This window comes from Empidonax traillii, unplaced genomic scaffold (genome assembly GCF_003031625.1).
Source record: "Empidonax traillii isolate 1590-97213 ecotype Southwest subspecies unplaced genomic scaffold, ASM303162v1 scaffold1000:size392382, whole genome shotgun sequence".
Classification (NCBI taxonomy): domain Eukaryota; kingdom Metazoa; phylum Chordata; class Aves; order Passeriformes; family Tyrannidae; genus Empidonax; species Empidonax traillii.
The window spans coordinates 1-15,669 of record NW_020956193.1 but is presented as its reverse complement, the minus strand read 5'-3'; the positions used below and the strand labels follow the sequence as shown (position 1 = coordinate 15,669).

Here is a 15,669-nt window from a genome sequence, read left to right as displayed (position 1 = left end):
GGTGGAACTTCTTGTGTTTTAGTTTATGGCCGTTCCTCCCTGTCCTTTTGTGGGGCACCACTGAACAGAGTCTGGCACCATCCTCTTGACACCTGCTTGGAAATGTTTCCCTCTTAGGCTGTCCTAAACCATGGTCTAGACTAGGAAATCAGGTGGGATGTTAGATAAATCTTGAGGGCTCAGTAGAGGCGAGGAAATGTAGTGTAAATGTAGCATTTAGGGCATTACTGAGCTATTTGTGTTGAAGAGAGAGTGCTCAGGAGGAGCTGGTGTGGCTCGAGGTGGGGAGGCCACCTCAACACCAGACTGTGGTAATTTCTGCTGCCAGAGTGGCTCCTGCAAACGGGAGGACACCAAATGGTGTCCCCTCTGACATGGGCAGAGGTCACCCATCTCCTGGGCGTTCCCCCTGGAAGCTCCACTAATCTCAAACTTGATTTTGTGTGTAAATGCTCCTTTGTTCCAGAACAGAGAGTATCGATGGAGGCGGAAGGCTGGGCTCAGCTTAACCATTGGGAAAAGTCAGGTAAGGGAAAGCAGGACACAAAGTAGGGAGAAGTCTTTGTTGAAGGAGAGAAATGTCAGTAAAAAGTGGGAGCTGTAAGTTTGTGATGACTGCTGGGAACAGGGTTTGTTAATCCCAAAGCCTCTGCGCTGGAGCTGCCTGGAGAGGAGCCCAACCACGTGCAGGAAGGGGCAAAGACTGTTTTATTTTTATTCCCAAACCCCTTGGCACGGTGCAGTGTGACACCAACAGATGTCCTGGAGAGCTCTGGCCACTCCGTGCCCTCGACAGGAAAACACGGCTCAGGGTCTCCGTGTGAGGAGGAAATGAGCAGCTTCCAAGGAAAGCCTGGAAGGACACGGAGAGGAGAGCAGGGGCTGGATGCTGGACGCTCTCCTGCACCCCTGGGGCAGAACATCCCCATCCTGTGCTTCCCACGGGTCTTGCTCTGCGTTCTGAGTGTGTTGTGGTGGGTGGAAATCCGGAATAAACGCATTTCTTCAGCTTCCTCGCCTAGTTTGGATTAAACTTCCTAATAAAGCAATTGTTATTTTTCTAACCCGATTCTCCCTCTGTAAATGCTGTTGCTCCCTGGGTTGTACCTCCCGTTTCCCGGGGGTCTCCGTGTGATGGTCATTCCTGTTCTTGTGCTTCCCAGGGGGGGTTTTACCTGGGGGGGCTCTTCCAACTCCTGCCCTTGGGAAGGGCCACAGGGATAAGGTCTCTGGATCCACATAAGGTGGGTGTGAGGGGTGAGGGGACCTGCCAGGAGTCCCAGGGCAGGGACACAAACCTCCCTCCCTTTTAGCAGGGGGCTGGAGTGTTGGTGGTCCTGGCCTGGAGCAGGGGGTGCTGGCCCCGGGGTTGGGGTCCAGCAGCAGGACATGTGTCCAGGAGCAGGGCTGGGGGTGCTGGGCCACAACAGGGGGGTCCAGGACCAGGATGGGGGTCCAGTACCGGGGCTGGGGGTGTTGGTCCTGTAGTAGGGGTCCAAGCCCAGATTTAGGGTCCGGTCCTGGGGCTGGGGTCCAGAACTGGGGCTCGGGGTCCCAGCCCGACGTCAGTGTTGCCTGTCCTGGGTTTGGGGTCTCTCCCTCCTGCCGTTCTCCTCTCCTGTTGTCCCGTGTCCCACGTCCTGTTCTGTATCCCGTATCCCTTGTTCCCTGTTATCCTGCTGTCCCGTTCCCATTATCCCATGTCCCATGATCCCTGTATCCTGCTGTGCCGTGTCTCGTTCCCGTTATCCCAGTGTCCCGTTCCCGTTATCCCGTGTCCCGGTGTTATCCCGGTGTCCCGGTGTTGTTATCCCGGTGTTATCCCGGTGTTGTTATCCCGGTGTTATCCCGGTGCTGTCCCGGCCGTTTCCCGGCAGCGCGCGCGGCCCGCGGGAAGTGACGCGATGCGGGCGCGCGCCCCGGGCATGGCGGCGGCGGAGCCCGGCATGAAGCAGTTCGGAGGCGGCGGCGGCGGCGGGGCCAGCCCGGACAGCGAGCGCGGCCGCTTCCCCCACTGCGTGGTGTGGACCCCGATCCCCGTCCTGACGTGAGCGCCGGGGACCGGGGAGTGGGGGGGAAACTCACCGCGGTCCCCTCGCCCATCCCGGACCCCCCTTCGCCCCTCCCGTGTGTCCGTTCGCCCCTCCCAGATGCCCTCACGTCTCTCCCGGGTCCCCCATCGCCCTTTTCGGCTCCTCCTTGCCCCTCCCCGGCTCCTCCCGGGCTTCCCCCCCGCCCTTCCCGTCTCCTCCTTGCCCTTTCCCGGTCCCCCCCCATCGCCTTTCCCGGGATCCCCCATCCGTCTCTCCCGGGGCCTCTCACCCTTCCCGGGTTCCCCCACTTCGCTTCTCTCGGGACCCCCTCGCCCTTCTGGACCCCCCTTCGCCTCTCCTGGCTTTCCCCTCTCGGATCTCCCCCATGTCCCTTCCCGGGTCCCCCCTCGCCTCCCCCAGGGCCTTCCCTCGCCCCTCCCGGGGTTCTCGGCAGCCTCGGGCCCCTTTCCCTGGGAAGGGCTCCTTGTTTTCCCCCTCCCCGCAGCCAGGGCGTGCGTAGGGAAGGCTCTTTGGTGAGCGGGCTTGTCCCTGCAGGAGCGGGATCCAGGGGAACGTGGGAAGGCTTTTTTTTTTTTTTTTTTGGAGCCAAAGTTTGCCCGCGGGGACCTGAGACCACCCCGTGCCCCCGAGGAGAGTCTCGGGTGCTTTGCTTTTGATGAGTTAGGGCTGGGTTTGCCTTCCCAGGCTCTCCAGCCAAGTGTGAGCAGGCTCCAGGGAGAACTTCTAAGCTTTCCTCTGGCCGTGGGAACGCGAAGAGCTGTGGATGTGGCTGTGGGGGTTGTCTGGGCACACCGAGGCTTGTTTTCCTGCCTTCCTCTTCCCCTCCGGTTCCCATCAGGTGATGTTTGCTGAGCCAGAGCTCAGAGTCAGGTAGAAGACGTGGTGTGGTGCGTGCCAGGATCAGGAACGGCCCGGAGCTCTCCTCGCCCAGGAGAAGCTGCACCTCCCCTCTTGCTGTCCCGTTCATCTCTTTCCTTTTCTGATTGCTTAAATTTCTCGCCTCGGTCTTTTCCTGGAGGGTTTTCCAAAGCTTTTTGACCTCCTTTAACCCCTGCTCAGTTGCCCCGCTGCCAGAGCCAGTGGGCACCCGTGTTTGTGGGAGCATTCCCTGGCGGATTGTGGCATCTGGAGTCTGATAAGGAGGAGCTGTGGGAGCTCATCCTGGAGAAAAGGAAGTTCAGAGGGGTCCTTATCCCTCTGCAATTCCCTGACAGGAGGGGGGAGCCAGGGGGAGTCAGGCCCTGCTCCCAGGGAACAAGGGACAGGATGAGAGGAAACGACCTCAGACTGTGCCAGGGGGATTTAGGTTGGATATTAAGGAAAATTTTTTTGTGGAAAGGATAATCAAGCATTTTGCTGAGGGGAGAGTTTACAAAGAGGAAGCGTCCCTACCTGGGAAGGTGACAGTGTTGAATCCAGCCACACTTTGGACTTCCAGAGTCCTTTCCCCACGTCACAGGGTTGTTATCCACAGCTGTTATCCACAGCTGTCCAAAAACTATGTGCTATTTATATCCTCACCCCCTCCTGTTGTCTTGTGTGGCTTGTCTTTCCTCCAAAAGCCTCGGTCCCACTTTATTTTAGGATCTCTGGGGGTTTTTTTAGGGTCTCTGGTGAAACCATGGCTTGTGAATCGGTTGCTGTGGTCTCTTCTGGAATATTAGTCCCTGCACTCAGTCCCTCAGGGAGAGAGGAGTGAGAGGGAGATCACCAAACCTGAGGATGCTGGAGAATGTGGGAGAAGGCTGGAATGTGGCCTGGAGTATTTAATTCTAAGTGATAATGATGGAAAAGGGGTTGGGATATAGGTCTTCTGCTCCCTGGGGCTGTAAATACCCATCAGATCTTGGAAACAATGGGATCGTTGAGAGGGGGGAATGATCTTCCTAAAGCTGGGAACTCTGTTTTCTATCCAGACAGCTTAAATCCAGGTTGCTGTGGAAAGCTGCAGCGTGGTGGGAAGATGGGCAGGGTGACCTGATTTTCAGTGGAGTGGAAAGTCCGGTTATTCCCGAGGCAGTTTCTCCAGGATCTGATCTTTTTCCTTGGCTCCACAAATGGGTTTGTCTGGGAGACCGGGGCTCGCCCTTCCCAATCTGGGATGTGTGTGTGTCTGGAGCTCTCCTCTAGACCTGCTGCCAGTGGAGTTTTGGGCATTCCCTGTGCATTATCCCTTGTTTTCCTGGTCTTTGCCTGGCTTTGGCTCCCCTTTTTCCTCCTCCCAGCCGTGTCTCCTGGGTTATCTGTGCCTGCCCACCCCGTGTTGTGCCGTTGGCCGTTCCCGCTCCAGCCATTCCCACTGCAGCAGTTCCCAGCGCTCAGGTGTGATGAGGGACAAACATCCCACCCTGATGGACCCCCTTGTTGCCCTGGCAGGTGGCTCTTCCCGATCATTGGCCACATGGGGATCTGCACATCCTCCGGAGTCATCCGGGACTTCGCGGGGCCGTACTTTGTCTCCGTAAGTAGATCCTGGATCCAGGTGCATAGGGAGAATCCCTGCTCCCTCTGCTCCTTGGTGACTTTTGAGCCATCCCCGCCTCTTGGAGCTCCGAAGTTGTGCAAAATAACAGCTTTAAGTGTTTTTTAAAGGTCATGGATCGTTGCTCCGTGGGCAGCTCCGGTGGAGCTCGCTTGGGGATGTGATAGATGCCTGTTTTGCTGAGCAGAAGGGGAAAAAAATCTTGTATTCCAGGCTCTAAATTAGGAGTTTTTGACCTAAATTCTCTTCCAGGAATCTAATTCTGAATAACAAGTAACATGGCTGTTAACTGTTGTGTTAACCGTATGTGCCAGTCCTGAAAGCTGCTTGTGGCCAAGTGGGTTTTGGAAGTAAAGTGAGTTTTAATTTGGGATGATTAGTACTCTGAATGGACTGGGACATTTGCAACTTTGGGTTAACTAAATATTAACAGATTAAAAAAAAAAAAAAAAAAAAGGAGGGGAGCAAGGCACTTATTCCCTGTGTTCCCTGGGTAGGGAATATTTCTGGAGCAGAAATACGCTCATGCCCAGATCAGGAGCATGAAAACAATCGAAATCTAAACCAGGCACACACAGGATTGGTGCCTGGGGGCTGCTGAGGCAGCCTGGCAGTTTTATCACTCAGCCATCCCGGGCTGTGAGACCTTCCAGCACGATCCATGCCGTGAATATTGCACGGGGTCATATCCTCCTGAGACAGTTTTCCTCTTCTTTTTTCTTTTTTTTCTAGGAAGACAACATGGCATTTGGGAAACCAGTGAAGTAAGTGCTGTTTGTTTTTATTAAACTGACCAACTGACCTGTTGGTGTCCTTTAATTCATGGGGACAGGCGAGCTGTGATATTGCTTTTCCTGGTGCTCAGCTGCCCTAATTCACGTTGATGGCCACTGTGGCTCTGCTTTTCAGGAAACCACGTTAAATTAAATCTTCTTAGAAGCGTGACAGCAACGTCATGGCATTAATAACCAGAGCTGTGTGGAGCCTTTGTTTAAAAAAAAAAAAAAAAAAAGGAAAAAGAAAAAAGGCTAAAGCGTTTTAAGATGATGTTAACAAGTGCTCTGAGTAAACACTGCCTGGCTGTGCTAATGAACTGTCGTCACTGTTAATGATTTTTGGGGGAGGAGAAGAGGTGCCTGGGGTTTGTGGATCTGTCAGGTCGGGTTTATGTCCTGAGTGGCCTGGAGGTTCCGTACCACGGGACGTGGAAGCGGTTCAGGGTGTTCTGTGCCCCCGGGGTCTGTGATTTCTCTCTCTGGGGTGCTGAGGGTGCTGAGCAGCCATTCCTGCTGCCCTCTGCTTGTTTGAAGAGCTGGGCTCTGCGGATTCCGGAGGCAGTGGATTTCTCCAAGTCCCTCAAGCCTGTGCAGGGCCAGAGGTCGGAGTCGATGATCCTCGTGGGTCCCTTCGGACTCCGGAGATTCTGTGATCTCAGAAGAGCAAGGAGTGGCGATGGTGCAGCAGCAGAATGGTGCAGTGGGGTCTGTTCTCCTCCTTCCAGGTACTGGAAGCTGGATCCCAACAAAGTCTATGCCGCTGGTCCCAACGCCTGGGACACGGCCGTGCACGATGCCTCGGAGGAGTACAAGCACCGCATGGTACGGCTCCAGTCGGGGGGGGGGAAATCTCCCTGGAGTTTGGAGAGATACTGGGGATACCCCATGGGATACTGGGGATACCCCACCCCTGGAAGTGTTCCAGGCCAGGTTGGACAGGGCTGGGAACAGCCTGGTCTAGTGGAAGAGTGTCCCTGACCATGGTAGGGGGTGGAAGTGGATAATCCTTAAGGTCCCTTCCACCCCAAACCCTTCTGGGATTCTGGGATTTTATATCTCCCCAGCTCCCCAAGACTGGGCAGCCTCAGGAACAGAATGTCTAATCCCTTTTTTTTTTCCCTTTTGATTGTTCCAGCACAACCTTTGCTGTGATAACTGCCATTCCCATGTGGCTCTGGCCTTAAACTTGATGAGATATGATAACAGCACCTCCTGGAACATGGTGAAACTCTGCTTCTTCACACTCCTGTATGGGAAATACGTCAGGTGAGCCGAGGGGACAGTCTGGATTCGGCTCTTTCATTCTCCTGAGCCCTCTAAAGCACCCATTTGTCCTGTGGAAAAGGGAGAAACATCTCCCCCCCTCCACACCAGCCCGTGGGTGTGTTGCTGGTGGGTGGTACCATCACTGCCTGTTCTTAGATTCAGGAGTGTTTGCTGGTTTGCACTAGATGCTGCTCCCAAAATACCGTTCCTGGCTGCTAATTTGGAGCGCCTGGAATTTGGGAAATGCTAGCTAAAGCAAATCTCACTCTGTGTTGTCTTCTGGCTGGGTTAGGTCAGAACATAAGGTCACAGGATGGCTTGTCTCCAAGGATTACTGGTTTCTCTTCCCTCTCTTGAATCTTGTTTACATAAAAACTAGTTGGATTTCCAGCAGCTGTGGAGGTTCCAGCTGGAGTGGAGAGGGAAAGCCCGAGCTTTCCTTCAGGAAAGGGCACTGAATCTCCATTTCAGCTCATTGTGCCTGAGGAAGAGACTCTGCAGGGACTGCCCTGCATAAATCTCCACTTCTGTGGGTTCTTCCCTGTCCTGGAAAAAGCTTCTTTACCAGCTTTTGGGCCAGTGTAGCTCCTGCTGTGTTGGTTAAATCCACCAGCACGCAGAATAGCAATGGCTGTGGTTAATGAGGTTTCATTTTTTGTGGTCTGTCACCATTCCTGTCTGTGCAGGTATGAAATGTGTTAGTGTCTGACTTAATTTAAGCTGCAGGGAGACTCCAACCCTGTTGTTTGTGATACATTTGTTGTGGACCTGACTTAGTCCCGATTTTTACTCTGTATCTCCAGGGTGATGGGGTGTGTGGCAGTGCCAGCAGAGGATGACAGAGTCAGAAGGGCATCTGTCTCCCTCTGATTGCTCCAGTTATCCCCCCCATCCCTTTGACTCTGCCGGTTTGCCACATCTAAACCTCCCCCCTCTCTCCCTCCTGCAGCATAGGGGGGTTTGTGAAGACCTGGCTGCCCTTTGTCCTGTTCCTGGGGGTGATTGTGACCGTTGTTCTCACCCTGCACCTGCGGTGATGGCAGCTCTGAACCCTCCCCCCCAATCCCTGAGCACACGAAGGAAGAAACTGTGACTGATCCAGCGGGATGGAGGCGTGGGACTCTGGGAGCCATTTTCCAGGGAAGGTGGTGACCCCACTCCATTGTAACAGCTCATCTTTGTTTCCTGGGACTGCCTTCTTTTCCTCCTGTCTTTGTTCTGTCGATGGTGTCTCCCGGTGTCAGGGGTCTGGAAGCTCCTGCTATCCCCTCTGTCTGCGGCTGGGGAGGTGGGAATGGGATCAGGAAAGGGAAGGGTTGGGCACCACTTGCTTTCAGTGCCAAGAAAAGCCACAAGGCAAGCCTTGCCTCCTCCGGGAGCACAAGCAGATCCACCTTGTGAGGTTCTCTCTGATCTCCTGCTTTCATCCTCTTGGCAGATTTCACCAGATGCTCCCTCGGGTTCCCCGAGTCTCCAGTTAGGAGTTGTTTTTCCCTGTTGCACGTCTCTCCAGTAGCACACGTTCCAAGTGGAGGTGTGGGGTTCTTCCTGGGGGGATGGGGTGCCCCAGCACTCCCTGACTCCTTCCCTGGCAGTGGCTGGAAGGGGTTGAGGTGGGACACTCCTGAGGGACGCTCTGTGGCAGGGCCAGCTCCCCTGGTCCTGCTGGTGAGCCTGGAAAGGCAGGAAAGTCGATGGGCTGGCTTGGGAATGGCTCATGGCAGTCTGCACCCCTTCAAGGAGCCCTGGTGCAGCGTTGGGAATCGGCTGCTCGGGCCCTTTTAGCTTGTGCCAGAGAAAATAGCGCTTCCCTGCTTCTCCCTGTGCTCTGAATAGCTAAATCTGTCCTTGCACTCCTCACAAGGCACTTGTTTTCCTTTGATCCCTGTCCTTTGTGTCTCCCAGGCGGCGGCAGGGACGTGTTTCTGGGGCAGAGGGCTGAGCGTGGGGTTTGGAGACCTCTGTGGGAGCAGCACCTGAGCTTAGAGGGGGCCACCAGAGATGAAAAGAGGAGGTGAAGGGGCTGGAAGGTGCCCACCCTCTGGCTGGGCTGTGCAGCAGCAGGCTGGGACAAACTGCCTTTCCCTCCCTGGGTGGTGGTTTGGGGACGGTCGAGCACCTTTGGTGTGGTTTGGAGGGCACACCCGGGGTACAGCTCTGGGTTTGATGTGAGGCAGGCAGTGGTGGGGGGCTGACGGCCCCTTGGAGCCCTGGGTGGGGCAGGACGGGCTGCAAGGGGTGAGGTGGTTCCTGAGTGCCGGGCAGGAAGGTGGTTTGGATGTGACCCAGCGCCCCTGTCCGTGTCTGGCTCCGTGTCTGCCGCGGCTCTGCCCTGCCAGGGCTGGCTTTGGAGGGCTCTGAGCCGGGTGGGTTCTTAAAAAACAAGCCTGGCTGAAGCATCATGTGCAGCTGAGCAGATCCCTGCTGACTGCAGAGGGAGGAGAAGAGCTTTTCCAGTCAGAAAACCAGCTCGTTACCCTGCTGCCTGATGGATTTCAAGCTCGAGGAGTGCCTGTGACCAGCAGGGAAGCTTTGCTGGACTCCCTGCAGTCTCTGTCACCCCCCCCCGGGCTCTCAGACCCCTCCCCATGTGCCTCCCTGTCCTCTCTCACCTCTCTGACTCCTCCAGCCATATGGGAGGGTTGGAGCCTCCTCTTGGGCTCGTTTCTGTGTTTCCTTTCCCTCAGTCACTTTTAAATTGCCCCTTAAGCCTCTCCCTTCTCCCCCGTGCTCTCTCTCTCGCCCTGTGCTGGCCTTACTGGGGGTGGATACCGACCTTGGCACCCTTCCCCATCTCCCTGGAACTCCAACATGCCAGCGTCTGCTCCCTACAGTCCTTTCCCTGCGGTGTGGGGAGCGTGGGATGGAGGGTGCTGGGCCTGGGGCTGCTCAGAAAGCCAAGATCCCGATCAGAGAGAACCTTGGAATGAAAGGATGGTGTGTTCCCGAGCTGCCCTGCCTTTCCACCCGGTGGCCACAGGCCAGCGTGCCCCTGGGGGGGATGGGAGAGAGGAATCCTTTCCCTCTGTGTTTATTTTAAGTGTGATTCCTTGGAGTGACCGGCCCTGGGGCTGGAGCTGACCCGTCCTACGCAGCAGCAATAACCTCGAGCCCCCCCTGGGCCCGACCCGGCCGTGTTTTATCCATGAGCTCTACAAGAATTGCCAAAGCTGAGACTTGGGGGTGTCCAGCAGCCCCCGCTCCTGGGACTCCCCAAACCCCACTGTGAAATCCCCTCTCGTTTGCTCCCAGTGCTTTTTGAACCCGAGCCGAGTCCGGAGTGGCGAGGGCGAGCCCCCCGTCCCTCGCATCCTTTGTTCCCTTCATCTCTGCGGGGCGCTGGATTTCTTTGTAAATATTTAAACTCTGCTTCTGTGGTTTCATAATCCCGATGGCAGGGGAATAAACTTGATTTCTGTGGATGTCTCCCAAGTGCTGCATCTCTCTTCTTGTTGAGGCTCTTCCCCCACTCCCAGCTCGCGGCGGGGTTGGGATACCCCCCCTTGCCCCGCTGACCCCTGGCCTCTCTCCTGCCCACAGGAGCTGGATCCTGGAGCTCACAAACCTTTTACCTGCCCATTTCCCTGCTCCAGGGAAAACTCCCAGCCCTGCTGTTGGGAAGGAGGTTTGTGGGGCAGTGCAGGAAGGGTCTGTGGGGTTTAATGCCGGGTCTCAAGCAGGGCAAGCCAGGTGAACTGGGATGGAAGATTCCCTGTCCAAGGCTTTCCTTTAACTGTGAACAGTTTCCCTTTTGTCTCTCCCATCTTATTTTCCTGGAGGTGCTGCATTCCTTTCCCTTTCCAGTCCGGAGCCCTCCATGTTCCCAGGGGGAGGGGATGCCTGTGCTGGCCCTGGGGCTGCAGGAAGCAGAGTGGAATGGGAAGAGCTGGACTCGTTTTCCCCTCTCCCAGCAGGATCTGCTGCCTGAGCTGGGAGCGAGGGAAGCTGTGCCTGCTGACTGCGGCTGCAGCCACAGATTTTGTGTTCCATCTGATATCCAGAGGCTGGAGCTGTGCGTGTGGGGAGCAGATCAGCCTTAAAATTGGGTTGTGTCCGAGGCTGAGGGATTTTCCACATTTTATTGAACACCACCTGGATCCTCTGGGGCGGCAGATCTGAGGAGTTTATCCCACACAGCATCTGGAGGATGAGGTGGGGATGCCAAACCCCCCAGGGCCACAGGGGTCCCTCCTCACCTCTCCAGCCTGGCAGGATTTTCCTAACACCACCCCTGCTGCCTGGGAGCTGCGGGGAATCTGGCGTGGGATGTGTGGGAGCTGAGCCGCGTGGTTGGGGTCACGGGATGTGGGGATTACACGGGAGCAGCTGGGCTGCTCAGATGACCGGGATGCCCCCAGCTCTCTGCCCAGGCTGCTGTGCAAGCCCTGCTTCCCTCATTTTCCCCTCCGAACCCCCCACGACCAGCCCAGCCCCGGGAGCGAGGAGTGCCGTGAAGGGGAATGTCAGGATCCCTCCCGACTGCCGCGTGGCCTCAGCCATCATCCCCGAGTGACCCCTCTGCCAGAGTGGCTGAGCGTGACCAATCCCCCCCGGCACCACGGTGGGGAGCAGGGCTGGGGGTCCCCGACCTCCCACCCCGCAGGGATCCAGGAATGCCACGGCCCCGGAGCCGCCTTTGATGTGGGGTCACTTTGCCGGAGGGGAGGGGAGGGGGCCGGGGGGGTCACCCGTTTTTTTGTGGGGGGGATGGGGCATCAAAGGGCTCCCTAAAGAGCAATATCACATTGCACTCTGGCAGCTGCACACGGGGAGCTCTGGAAGCCACCTGGGGCTGTGGTGCCTCCCGGGCTGTGAGTCCCTCCTCATCCTCACCCTGTCGTCCTGTGATGTTTCCCAGGCAGTGGAGGGGGCAAAGGGGGTGCAAGAGCCAGCACTGGGGGTCTTTGTGCTGGTGGCTTCCCAGACAGGCTTCGTGTGTCATTCCCAGCTGGAGCCACAGCTGGAAATGCCTCGAGGTCCCTGCTTTGTTGGGGGGGGGGGGGGGTTGAAATTATAAATTTGGAGGGGGTGCAAGCAAGGACCCCCCCCAGCCTGGGGGAGTTGGGATCTGTCCCTGTTGAGCTGGGATTGTCCCAGTGGCAGGTGTGGGTCCATCCCCGTGGGAACTGGGGTCCATCCCTGCGTGTCCAGGGAGAGCTTGAGTGGCACATCAAAGGCCCTGGGAGGGCAAAGGGCACAGGAGCCAGGACCCCAAAAGGGGAATGGGGCCCAGTGACCCCATTGTTCTGGGGGACATGTGGCAGTGTGAAAGGCCAGGTGCTGCCCCACTCCTCCCACCAAACCCCCTGGTGGGTCTCTGCTGATGCTCCAGCACATGCTCCTGCCTCAGCTTCCTCCCAGGAAGAACCAGACTCTCCTGCACCTCCCAGACCCGAGGAACGAGTCCTGGAGGGGGAACAGGGCTGGGAGCAGGAAGGGACTTGCTCTTTGTCAGTGCTGGCTCGGGGCTGCCCACACAGGGCAGAAATGAGGCAGAACCTGTTCTGCTCATCCTCTGGGACACTGCCAGCACCCAGCACCTGGCACTCAGCACCCAGGAGTGGGGTTGACTCCTCAGAGGCTGCTCCAGGAGGTGGCTGGAAGGAAAATCACCCCCGAGGGCTGGCCCAGCCCCTGGGTCACCATGTGCTGGTGGTGACCCAGGTGTTCCTGGGTGTCACCGGGGTGTTCTGGGCTGACACAGCCCCTGGTCCTGCCACCCGAGTCACCAGCTGTGACTGAGACCCAGCAAACTCACCACACAGCAGGGGTGGGATGGGGACACGCTCTGCAGGATGGGACCCACGCCTTGGGCCATGGGCTTTGGCTCTGGCTGTGCTGTGCTGTGCCCAGGGCTGTTCCCAGCTGCTGGATGTGTCCCAGAGAGTGGCATCTGAGGTACCATCCATCCATCCACCCACTCATCCTCAGAGATCCAGGAACAGAGGGCTCATCCTGCCACGTCCTTCTCTATCCCACAAACGTTCCTTGCTCTGGATGTCGCAGGGACAAAGGGTCTAGGATGCCCAGAAAGGGCTCGGTGCCCACCGTGGGTGACCCAGAGCTGAGCCCCCAGCCCATGTTAGGGCTGTCCCCACACCACTGTCCCCCTGCAGAGACCTGGCCACGTTCACTGCATTCCCAGGACAGCCATCACAGGGACCTCGTCCCTCTGAGACCCCTCCTCACCAGAGCTGAGCTGCAAGGGGAGGAAGGCGAGGGTGGCCCACAGACAGATACAGTGTCACTGCTGAAGTCTCATTTCCTGAGACAGCAGGCTAAAAATAATCCCCTTTTCTTGCGGTTCTGTGCTCAGTTAGTGCTGCCATCTCACCATAAAACTTGGGGGGAGCCTGATCCCCCCCCTGCCCTGCCCCGAGCTGGCCTCTCTCCCCCTGGGATCGAGGGAAACTGAGGCACAGGTCCTGCTGTGCCAGGGGGGGGATGTTCCTGCCCTGGGTTTATCCCTGCCTGGCACTGCCAGCCTGATCCTGCGTGGGGCTGAGCACCCAGGGTAGGCCTGGGTGGGCAGAACCCCCGGCCATTCAGGGCAGGATGGGATTGCTCCTGGTAGGATGGGAGCTGTGGGTCTGGGGGCACCCACAGGATGGGGAATATGGGACTGTGGGGAGCCATGGGGTGAGGGAGGGGCTGGGCTGGGTCTGCCAGTCCCCCCAGTGCAACCCAGGTGCATCCTGCCCCCCCAAACCCCCGTGTGACATCAGGGTGGGGGGAATCTCCCACCCCATCCCCTTTCCCACACCCTTGACTTCGAGCCTCCACCAGATTTGGGGTCCCCCCACCGTGGGGCTTCATCCCCGCTGGGCCGCCCCTTCCCAGGTGCCTGACGCCTCCCAGTTCAGCCCAGTTCAGCCCAGTTCAGTCCCGTCCGGCGGGTGCTGCTGGCTCCAGTCCCTGATTTCGTGCCGCCGGGCGAGGAGGCGCTCGCAGGGCTGCGGTTGAGTCACCTCGCACCCAGCCAGGGGTGGGACCGGGGGGGAGCACCCGCGCACCCACGAGGGTCCCTGTGGGGTTACCAGGGTCGCGACGAGCCACCGACGCCCCACCACCTGGGCAGGTAAGAGTGGCCGTGGGGCTGGACCCACTGCGGGGGGCTGCACAGACACCCCTGGGAGGGGGCGTGGGGGGGGTCTGGCTCCTCTCGCCTCACCCCGTGGGCTGCATCCCCCTCTCCCCTCCCTGCTCTGCTCCCCACTGAGGAGAGTGGGTCGGGGGGGCTCGGGGTCACGCGTTTGTGGGGTGGCTTTTCCTTGTCCCCGCGCTGTGGCAGAGGCCTGGGGCTGGCCGGGGTCCGAGGCCACGGGGATGGGCTCCCTGGTGCTGGGAGGAGTGTGGGAAAGGGGTCGTGGGTGGGGTTGTGGGGGGTCATCCAGGAGGGGCTGAGCCTGGGTGCATTTTGGGGGTGAAGGGGGCGTTTCACGCCGCCTGTTGACCCCCCTCCAGTGCCGCGGGCTGCCTGCCAAGAAAAAAGAGGGGCGTGCACACCCCCCTCACCCCCCAGGTTGTGGCTTACTGGGGAGGTTTAACTGGTTTGACTGGTCTCCCGTGCAGGGTGGGGGGCCGGGTGCCCAGCCCCCCTGTGCGCGCCGGCGGACGCGGGGTGCTTGTTTACGGCTCGGTTTTCGGGGTCCCCACAGGGAGCTGGGGACCCACAGCAGCGCCTGGACCAGACCTAGGTGCGTCTTGAGGTGGCAGCGCTGTTCCGGGGTGGGGGAACCCCCTCCGTGTGCCGGCAGTAAACAGGATACGAGCGGCTGCGGTGGGGAGGCAGCGGCAGCATCGCCCCAGCCCCGCTGAGAGCCGGTACGTGGCCCCTGAACGCCCCCCACCCCAGCCCCGCTGAGACCCGGGATGTGCCCCCCCCGAGACCGCTCCAACCCCGCTGCTCGGGGGCAGGGTGTTGGTGGGGGGCACAGGTTCCCCCTGGACGGGGGGACCGGGTGGTGTTGGGGGTCCCCGGTGTGTGATGTGGGGGTCCCCGGTGTTGGGTTGGGTGGGTGTGGGGGGGTTCTGTGGTGGGGTTGGCCCCCAGTGTGCCCACTGGCACCAGTGCTCGGGTGCTGGACTGAGGTCCCCAACACTGGGAGGTGTCTGAGACCCCCCGGGACTGGGACAAGGTCACCTGTGGGGCTGGGGACAGGGCCGCTGGTGGGAGGGGGGACTCCCCCCGGCCGTGGGGGTGCTCAGGTCCCTGTGGGGTGGCCGTGGGTGGGCGGGGGGGGGGGGCTCTGGGCTGGTCCTGCCCCACCGCTGCTGCAATTTCCCGCCCGCGGTGGCAGCAGGCAGCGCTTCCCTCGCCACGGGGACAGGAAGGATAGCGGTGAGGCAACGCCGGCCGTGGGGCAAGACCCCCCCCGGGAGGTGTGATGAGCTGAGTACGGTCTCAGCCCGGTTCAGTCTCAGCCCGGTGCGATCTCAACCTGCTGTAGGAGCAACCAAGCCCTCTTTTGCCATCTGTCCGTGGCACCCGATGAATCCCATGGGAAAGCGGGCAGGGGCAGAACCGGCCCTGAGCAAACACCCTGGGCAAACACAGGCCGCGGGCGGGATCCCGGCAGCGGGCAGGGCTGGCCCTGGCACGGAGCCGGCAGCGGCGGGAGAGGCACCGTGTCCCTTCCTGGGCGCTGCTCGTGCTCTTCCCTCGGTCCCCTCGGCATCATCCCACCCCTTCGTCCTCGCTGGAGGTGTTTGGGGTGGGTGTGCGTGTGCACGCTGAGCTTTCCCCCCCCTTCTCCTGGCAGCGGGATGATCGCGGGGGATCATCCCCAGCGGCCCCGAGGTCCCTCTCCAGATGTTGGCATCGCTGGTGCATGCCCGGCACGCTGAGCCCCCCAGGCAAGCGGAGCCCCCCGATTCTCAGCGCCCACCTAAACCAGCGCCCCAGGGTGCCCCCGGGGTGTCCCCCCACCCCGCCATGGCGCTGGAGGTGGGGGCCGAGGCGCTGTTGGACCTGAGCTTCCTGACGGAGGAGGAGCGATGTGCCATCGCAGAGGTGCTGCGCCGCGACTGGCAACTCCGCCGGCGCGAGGAGGGGCGCATCAGGTGGGCTGGGGGTCCCCTGCTCGGCGTC

At 59.2% G+C, this 15,669-nt stretch overlaps 1 protein-coding gene and 1 long non-coding RNA gene across 2 annotated transcripts; both read left to right on the top strand.

Moving 5' to 3' along the window:
- Positions 1–1,925: 1,925 nt before the first annotated feature.
- On the top strand, positions 1,926–10,007 carry TMEM222 (transmembrane protein 222). Its single transcript, XM_027903932.1, has 6 exons — positions 1,926–2,047; positions 4,431–4,515; positions 5,269–5,300; positions 6,038–6,134; positions 6,448–6,578; positions 7,528–10,007. Exons 1-6 carry the CDS (start codon positions 1,926–1,928, stop codon positions 7,613–7,615), a joined length of 555 nt encoding a protein of 184 aa, XP_027759733.1. The 3' UTR covers positions 7,616–10,007.
- Positions 10,008–13,565: 3,558 nt separating this feature from the next.
- On the top strand, positions 13,566–15,605 carry LOC114068047. Its single transcript, XR_003573509.1, has 3 exons — positions 13,566–13,656; positions 14,237–14,402; positions 15,341–15,605. It is a non-coding gene; the product is annotated as an uncharacterized LOC114068047 (long non-coding RNA).
- The last annotated feature ends 64 nt before the right edge of the window (positions 15,606–15,669 follow it).